This window comes from Mesocricetus auratus, unplaced genomic scaffold (genome assembly GCF_017639785.1).
Source record: "Mesocricetus auratus isolate SY011 unplaced genomic scaffold, BCM_Maur_2.0 Super-Scaffold_100010, whole genome shotgun sequence".
In the NCBI taxonomy this organism is placed as follows: Eukaryota; Metazoa; Chordata; class Mammalia; order Rodentia; family Cricetidae; genus Mesocricetus; species Mesocricetus auratus.
In genome coordinates, this window is record NW_024429194.1 from 81,561,773 (window position 1) to 81,570,433 (window position 8,661).

General features: G+C 54.1%; 1 protein-coding gene across 2 annotated transcripts; it reads right to left on the minus strand.

Annotated features, from left to right (window-relative positions):
• Positions 1–858: 858 nt before the first annotated feature.
• Tspo (translocator protein) lies at positions 859–7,342 on the minus strand. Of its 2 annotated transcripts, none has more exons than XM_013111041.3 (4): positions 7,272–7,342; positions 2,817–3,027; positions 2,082–2,220; positions 859–1,288 (listed from the first exon to the last, which is right to left on the minus strand). In XM_013111041.3, the coding sequence occupies exons 2-4, from the start codon at positions 2,996–2,998 to the stop codon at positions 1,100–1,102; spliced, it is 510 nt and encodes a 169-aa protein (XP_012966495.2). In that variant the 5' UTR covers positions 2,999–3,027; positions 7,272–7,342; the 3' UTR covers positions 859–1,099. The 2 variants fall into 2 exon arrangements, with proteins under 2 accessions (XP_012966495.2, XP_012966494.2); XM_013111040.3 differs by lacking the exon at positions 7,272–7,342 and adding an exon at positions 7,110–7,265.
• Between the last annotated feature and the right edge of the window lie 1,319 nt (positions 7,343–8,661).

An 8,661-nucleotide genomic window follows, 5' to 3' on the forward strand; every position in this document is an offset into this window, starting at 1 on the left:
TGGGGACATAAGCGTGAAGGTTTGAGGCCTCTATCGCAGGAAGGAGCACAGACCAGGGTGACTGAAACCAGCGATACAGTGTGTCCTCATTAAAGGCTGCAGAAAGCCACTGTGATGACAGCATAGAAGATGCACAGGGGAAGCACTTACCCAGATGGCAGATGACCCCCATGTGAGCGGAATTGCTTTGTGGCTGGCAGGTACCGTGCTATGGAGCACTGCTGGGGCTGTATGACCTGCTTGCATGACAAAGTACTGCCAAGGAGCCCCTCCAAGTCTCACATGCATTGTCCCTAGAAGTGTCCAGAGTGGGTGCCCTGCGGGGACCCTATATACCCATAAGGCATTTGGAAGCAGGATGGGGGCTGAGGCGCTGCCTGCATGAAAGGCACCTGGTCCTGCCTCCCAACTGCTGCCTAAAGAGATTATAGGTCACCAGGCATTGGTGGCACACGCCTTTAATCCCAGCACTCGGGAGGCAGAGGCAGGCATATCTCTGTGAGTTCAAGGCCAGCCTGGTCTACAAGAGCTAGTTCCAGGACAGCCTCCAAAGCCACAGAGAAACCCTGTCTGGAAAAACAAAGAAAGAGAGATTGTAGATCACCCAAATGGAACCCTGGGTATGGGTAGGTGACAGCTCCTGGTCTAGGCAGGTCTGGGCCAGCAAGATGACTCTGTCTGCTCCTCCTAGGACTTAACGCCCTCTTCTGCCAGTTGGGTGTTTGTGAGCCACCGTAGGTGTAGAAACTGGGTGATACAGCCCAGCAAGGCCCAGTCTCAGCAGCAGAGACATGCTGCATGGCCATAGCCTCTGCTATCCCATAGACCAGCCGCCCCACTATGTACACAGTCTACACATGACGTTAAAGACTTTATTTAGCTTTAAAAGCCTCATGCTCTTAGAGCATGCTTGGAGCAGTGCAGAAAGGCAGGTACAACTGTCCCTGTATGGGACTTGGCACTGACCACCTTGACCTATCTGGTGGCTCCCTGGGCCAAGACCCAGGCAGACCAGCAGGCCCAGTGGTCATGAAAGCATGATGGCCAGCATCCATGGTGCCCGGCTGGCAGTGCTGTGATCCTGGTGGACAGGGTGCAATCACTCTGGGAACCGTGAGCCACCTCGCTGCCCAGCGTTGTCACGCCATACATAGTAGTTGAGCATGGTCGCAAAGGCCAGCCAGGCCAGGTAGGGGTAGAGCAGGCGGGCAGCTGGTGGGCTCACTCGGTGCCAGGCTAGGGTTGTGGCTGTTGCTACCCCACTGACAAGCAGAAGGTCTGCCAAGGCCTGCAGAGACAGGAGGTGGGGAGGCTAAGACCCTGATGGGTCTAAAGTTGTTAGTCTCGATTAGCCGTACTGTGCCCCTGAGGTGTGATGGCTGCCCCTGCTCTCTATTCTCAGCCTCAGTTTCCTTGTCTGTAAGTCCCTGCCTGACTGCCATGTATGGAAACAGCCCCGAGGGGGCACAGCTTGTTGAAGAGAAAAGCAGCAGCTGGAAGGCCTCTGGCCTGAAGATACAGCATTGTCAATGCTGACCCAAGAGGCCAGTGTCAGGGGACAAGCTGCTGTGGTGTGCACACTGTGTGGTCTTAGCTGACTTTGAACTAGCTTTGTAAACCAGGCTGTCAGACTTAAAGCAATCCTCTTGCCTCTGCTGGGACTACAGGCCAGGCATGTATCACAGAACCTGACAAGAACATTTTTAAGGAGAGGCTTTGTCCCCATGTGTCAGCATGCACAGCACCAGATGTAATGCTGGTGTCTCACGTCGTGGCTTCTATACCCAGGATCACAGCCCCACCCACTTCAACCTGGCCCTCCAAACTTTCTCCATGGAGGGAAGCTGAACTGAGGCTGTGTTAGTACACAGGTCACTGTCACCTAGACTGGCCTAGCCCTCTCCTGGGCTCAACTGATCCTCCCACCTCAACCTCCAGAGAGCTGGGACTCCAGGGACCCCACTGCACCTGACTCATGGAACTTCTAAAGGGGCTACAAGCCACCGGCCTGGAATTCGATCTCACCTGCTCTCCCAGGGCCATCACCAGTGACCCAAGGATCAAGCTATGGCCATACTTACCCAGCCCATCTGCCGGGCACCAAAGAAGATGGGAGGCCACGCCCAGTTCAGAGCCAGCTGACCAGTGTAGAGACCCAAGGGGACCACAGCCTCTTCTGTGAAGCCTCCCAGCTCTTTCCAGACCATGTAGGAGCCATACCTGAAAAAGACAATGTGTCAGGACATCCCAGGGCAAGGCTAAAGTGCTCTGCTCCCAAGACCACTCAGGTATGCCCTGCCACGGACTTCTGTGTGATCTCAGAGAAGCTACTTGCCCTCTCTGGACCTTGGTTTCTTCTAAGATTGCTATGGAGATTTGAATTGAGACCCTGAGTCAGTGTGTGGTTACAGGGTAAAGGCTGGAGTTTAGGGGACAAGCAAGTAGCAGCTTAGACAGGCTCTTGGGGGGCCATGAGTGACTGCAGAGGGCTTCTGGGGATGAACCACACCAGGCTCTGGTGTTGGACAGACAAACCAAAGGGTGTAGCCGCCACCCATTTGTCTTGGCACAAGCTGCTGTTGTCCACACTAACCTTTATACATGGGGAAACCTCAGTGAAACCAGGCAGGGTTCCCAGAGGCAAGCAGGAAAAGGTTCAGTCTTACAACACATAGGTTGGCAGCCTCGCCAGCCTCCCTTTCCCAAGAGAGAAATAATGCCGCTGTGTCCTGGGGCCTCCCTCCACACGGGGCCCAATGCCTAGCCCGATTCCATGGGGAACGGGATACTGCAAGGTGGCACCTGCAACCACCTACCCCATGGCGGAATACAGGGTGCCCCAGATAGGAGCCAGAGTCCAGCGAGGTGGATGCCAGGAGGGTTTCTGCAGGCTAGCATACCAGCGGAGGCCCTCACCGCGCACAAAGTAGGCACCCATGAAGCCCCCCAGGCTGGGCACCAGAGTGAGGCCCACGGCGGGCACCCAGGATGGAGCCATAGCTACTGGAACTGCTGTTCTGGAAAGATCTGAAAGAGAACATGGGACAGGTGAGAGAAGTTCTAAAGAACCATGGGAAGCAGCCCAACATTGCCTTCAGCACCTCTGAGGTCCTGTCCCCTAGGATTAACCAGCCCACATACTCCTGATGGGCGAGGCAGGAGCTCAGAGTCCACACTCCACATTCATACCCTGCCCCAGAGGTGTCCCCAGCACTCTGGGCCAGGCTCTGCCATGTTCACAAAGCTGCATCCATATGGACACTCAAGAAAATGTTTAAGGCTGGGTCCATGTCTTACAGCTAGCTCTCAGGCCCTCTGCAGCCAATCTCTGGGCTAGAGTCAAGACCATTGTGAGCTACAGAATGGGGGGGGCCCTAGTGTAAACGTCCAGGGCCCACTCTGCCTCTGCTTGCTATGGGAATACTAAGCAATCAGTATCCTGACTCAGACTCAGTGTCCCTATCAAACACGGTTCCCAAGAGCATCCAACACTGACAGTAGCTGGAGAATCAGGGGGTGTCTGCTTGCTGTAAGCCATGCTGGGGAAGTGGTTCAGTCAGTCAAGCATTTGCTGTGCAAGTGTGAAAAGTGGAATTTGGATCCCAATATCCATATGGATGCTGGGTGGGTATGGTGATCTACACATAATCCCAGCGCTGTGGGGGTAGAGATGGGATCCCCAGAACAAGGCAGCCAGACACAACCTATGTGTTCAGCAAAAGATTCTGCCTCAGCAAATCAAGTGTACAGATACTGAGGAAGACAATGTCAACCTCTAGCCTCACTCCCATACACAAACATGTGCATCACACACACACACACACACACACACACACACACACACACACGGGGGGGGGGGGGGATGGGGGGAGGGAGGGAGAGAGGGAACAGTCTCTCACATACAGTGCAGTAGCCTGAAGTGGTTTAAATGAGAACATTTAAACCAGGCTTAGATGTTTGAATATTTGGCTCCTGGTTGGTAGTGCTGTTTGGGGAGGCTTGGGGGATGTGGCCTTGCTGGGGGAAGTACATCACCAAAAGCCTCTCCTACTTTCTCTGCCCCATGCTTGTGTTCAAAGATGTGAGCCCCTCAGCTTCCTGCCTCTTCCATGCCTGCCTGCTGCCTTCCCACCAGGGTGGGCTGTTATATAAGCCAAATAACTTGCCTTGGCGATGGTGTTTTATCTCAGCAACAGAAAAGTAACTAATACTGTGTCCAACAACAGGGGAGTCTCAAACAGTCCCTACAAGAAGCTTCAGAGGACTTTCATTTGTCCCTTTGTTTATAAATGCCAGGGATCCAAGCTAGGGCCTCTCTTTTTTAGGCTTACAAAGACACTGTGTAGCCCAGACTACCCTGCAACTGATAGTAGTCCTCCTGCCTCAACTTCCCAAGGGCTTAGTGCCACCACCACCAGCAGCAGCAGCATGTTTCATTAGCTGAGGTGAAACTTCCCAAATTTAAACTGACAATCTGCCCAGCCAACACCAAGTTCCAAACATGTCCGTCTCCCACAAAGAAAGCAACGCCAGCTGGCATTCGCTCCTTGCTCCAAGCTAGCCCTGCCCATTCCCGCAACCAGGAACCCCCCCTTAGGTTCCCCAGCACCTTCTGTGAACATTCCCTACCAGGTCAGAGCCTGTGTAGCTGGCTTCCTTCCTGATCACCCCACCTTAGAGGTTTGCCAGCCTTAACCCCACCCCACCCCACCCCTGTAGCAGCACCTTTTCCCTCCTTCCCTCTCTGCAGTCTCTGCAGGCAAAAGTGCTCCTGTCACAGCGCCCAGACGGAGGGGGGACAACAGGCCCACACTCTGTGCTCAGGAAGTCCCCAAACAGCCACACAGGATCAACCAATGTCTCTATTGATGGATTTCAGAGTCCATCAAGTCTCCCATTATCTGTCCATTGTATAGAAAAGGGTGGTGGCTATCCCAAGAACGTACCATGAGGGTAGGATCTGGGGACAGAACACTGAACCCCAGGCTCCTGATGCCACTCTCTAGCTGTCCCCCAAAAGCCAGGCTGTGTTTATACCACTGCGCTGAGATCAGCGAAGGACCCCTATTCTCATCCAAGGTCACAAAACAGGACAGTCACCCACCCTACTTGAGACCGCAAGAGAAAATTGGGCCAGGGACCTCTTGGAGACTGCCCAGTTCCTGAGTCACCACCCTGGAGGGGGGCAGACCGACAGGGGTGGGGCCCATAAAAGCTGAGTCACCCTGGGCTGGGCTGAGCTGGGTAGGAGATCAGCCCAGGGTGGAGTCCGGGAGGGTATAGAGGACCAGGGCAGGAATACTCAGAGTGGGCAAAGCCATCTGCTCAACCCTTTATTTCAGTCTCTTCTAGAAGGCACATAACATCCAAAGCTTCACCCTGCCACCAGCTTACTAGGGCACCTTGGGTTGTTCCAGGAAGGAAGACAGGACACCAAGACTTCCCCGCAGAAAACTCCACACCGGACTGTGGCTATGCATGTGGAGACCACTCAATTGCTTCCTCTAGGGGAGGAGGTGGCCTCCTCTCCACCTCTAGAGAACACCTTGGGCAGAGGACGGAAGACAATAGAGCAGACCATGGTTGTAAGCCTTCTCCACTTTGGCTACTCCAGGACTCCTGGGAAGGAACCAGGGTATCACTCACTGTTCAGGGCTCATCCTGTCCAAGCTCTCTGTATTCCTCACAGTGGCCACAAAGCAGGAGTCAGTCACCTTTCATCCACACAACCTGCTCAGTACCCAATAGGGGCTTATTGCTAGTGCCACTTTCCAGATTTAGAAACTGAGGCCCAAGAGATTGTAAACCATTCCAGGTCTGTGTCTCTAAAGGCCACAATGACACACAGCCACTCTGGGATAGCTCTGCTTGGGATGTAGCGCCCTGGGCAAGGATCGGGTACACAGGCTGACACCACTCTCTTCCCAGTGGGAAAGGTCTCAGGCCAGCAGCACCACCCTCTCCACCCTTGGCACTGTCACTCCACGGAGCCTCTGGCCCCATCTCTTGGTAGAACAGCCAGATAGGATGCCTGAACCCTCCCTCACTGAGGCTGGAGTCAGCAGCCTCCGTAGTGTTTAACTGCTGGCTAGGCAACCCCAGACTTTCTTCTCCTCAGGGGCATCAATGTCCCCAGTCTGTGAAGCTAGGACAGGGCCAGTGGGTCTGGGGCACCTGTTGCTCTGGAACCTCCCTAGAGACCGTGACCCAGAAACAGAAGGGAGCCAACGCTCTTCCTTCCACTGCCTGAAGCTCCTCCCCAACCTCGAGCTTATTTCCAGCCACCCATTACTGTCCTGAGGAATTTTATGGGGCTTTTTATTCTTAACGAACCTGGAAACCCTCATTATACCTTATACCAGCCTTTCCCGTTCTGAAAGTAACCACAGTGCCAGCAACAAGTCGGTTAGGACCGGCAGGAACTGGTCATCTTGAGGCCTGGGGTGTGGGGAAATGGCGTTGCCGAGTGGCAACTTTTTCAAACAAAGCAGGCTTTCAGGCGCCGCTTGCACAACCCCTAACAAGGGGACCAGGAGCAGAAGCTGAAAAGTCCGATCAGGAAAAAAAAAAAAAAACTGAAGGATAAAGTAAAAAGCAAGTCGGCTGTCTGTCGGTCCCACCCTCAGGAACCCACTTTCAGAAGTTTCTGAACCCCAGCGAGTCTCAGTCCAGCTATGTCCAGGCACAGATGTGCAAACGCAGTGGCCGAGTGCACACACATCACCACACCATGTGTGTAGGGGAAGCAGGCTTTGGCATCAGAAAGCCGGGGCACGCCGGGCGTTGGTGGCGCACGCCTTTAATCCCAGCACTCGGGAGGCAGAGGCAGGCGGATCTCTGTGAGTTCGAGACCAGCCTGGACTACCAAGCGAGTTCCAGGACAGCCTCCAAAGCCACAGAGAAACCCTGTCTCGAAAAACCAAAAAAAAAAAAAAAAAAAAAAAAAGAAAGCCGGGGCACAAGTCCTGACTCCCACACACTGCCAGTGTGAACCTTTGCACAACTTCAGTTTCCCACGGATCCCAATGTTCCCCTGCAAGGGAGGCAGGATTGCCAACAGCCAGAGGCTCCCTCCCTTCTGCACCCAGATGCTGCCAGCAGCAACCTACCGGGTGCCCACCGAGGCTCCGGACCTTGGCCGCTGTCCTCAGGGTGCCAACCACCCTGAGCTGCACCCTCTCTCAGGAGGAGTCCCTCCCGCTCGGTGCCGGCCTCAGTTTCCCTTTTGTCTCCCCGCTGTCGGGGTCTCACCCATCCTCAGCCCCACTCACGCAGTTGCTGGCTGCTCCGCGAAGGACTCTAAGCACAGAGGTGGAGGCCGCTGACCCCGCCCCTCCCCGCCCCGCCCCTCCCCGCGCCGCACCCGGAGGCACCCTGGCTTCCCTTATCCGCCCTCTGCTGGCATTCCTTTCTTTTTCTCACCCCATGGTGGGCCTGAGAGCTCCCTGCTGTGGGCATCGCCGGCAGGTTATTGTTCTGCAAATAACGAATGTCAGGGTGTGGTGGCACATGCTTGTAATCCCACCACCGGAGGCTGAGACAGAGGATGACAGTGGGCTCACGGCCAGTCTGAGCTGCGTGTTATGATTTATTCTTTTTCGACTGTGCCTGACTGAATTCTACCTATCGCCTTATGCTGATTTTTTTTTTCAATGAGGAACTGGGGATATAGTTCCGTAATGGAGTGCTTTCTTAGCACGCACTGGCCCCTGAGTTCAATCCCTAGCACGATTCAAAACAAAAGAAAACAAACCACTTTCTGCCCCTTGTGGTAATAAGGCCCTAGGCACTATGCCTGGCCACACCCACTTGCTGGCAGCCATCAACCTCTTCCTGTGAGTCAATTAGAGTAGGCTGACTACCGGGATCCGCCTGTTTCAACCTTCTGGGCCCTGGGATTATAACTGTGCACCGACGTTTTAAACACAGATTCTGGGAAAGAATCTCAGATCCAGGTGGTTACAAGGTGAGCATGTGACCCACTAAGACTCCATCCCAGTCCCGGGCCTCTTCTTCTTAAGCAACAGCACAACAGAAGGCGTGGTTGTGACATCTGTCAGCACACCTCTGTTCTCTTGCCAATCCCTGTGACACTGGCTGTACATGCCTCGTGCATGCCTGTCACCTTTCAGTCTCTCTGTGCCCCTCTGGGATACCCTTGTCTCCCTCCTGAGTGGGTTTCATGTCCTACTGTGTGTTTGCCAAGGAATGAATGTCCCCTGGGGGAAATCTCTTGTGAAAGTTTAGTCCCCATGATAAAGAATCAAAAGGTGGGACCAGGTGGGTCTTGAATAGGGCATTAAGTCCCCAGGACTCACTTCGAGGCCTCATCCAGTAGTGACTGGCACAGGAATAGATCCATTATCCCGAGTGTGGGTCTGTCATGTAAGCCAGCTGGTGCTGGTCCTTGGATGTGACCCCTCTTGTCAGATGATGCCTTGCATCCCTTGGAATCTGCAGAGAGTCCCCAACAGCAAAGAGGCCCTCGTCAGACACAGCCTCTGATCCTGAACTTTGCAACCTGAAGACTGTAAGTGGAATAAACTTCTCTATATAAAGGACCCAGTGTGTGGCATTCAGTGATAGCAGCAGAAAACGGACCGAAGCATCTTCCCCCTGAGTGACCCCACTTTGTCTGGGTTGAGCCATCTTTCCTAGACC

Bases quoted from the DNA above. Each gene is read 5' to 3' on its own strand.
- Tspo (XM_013111041.3), bottom strand. From the start codon at position 2,998: ATGGCTCCATCCTGGGTGCCCGCCGTGGGCCTCACTCTGGTGCCCAGC. The intron at 2,221-2,816 runs GTAGGTGGTTGC...TGTCTTTTTCAG, and splicing joins ACCCTGTATTCCGCCATGGG to GTATGGCTCCTACATGGTCT. The intron at 1,289-2,081 runs GTAAGTATGGCC...CTGTCTCTGCAG, and splicing joins GTGCCCGGCAGATGGGCTGG to GCCTTGGCAGACCTTCTGCT.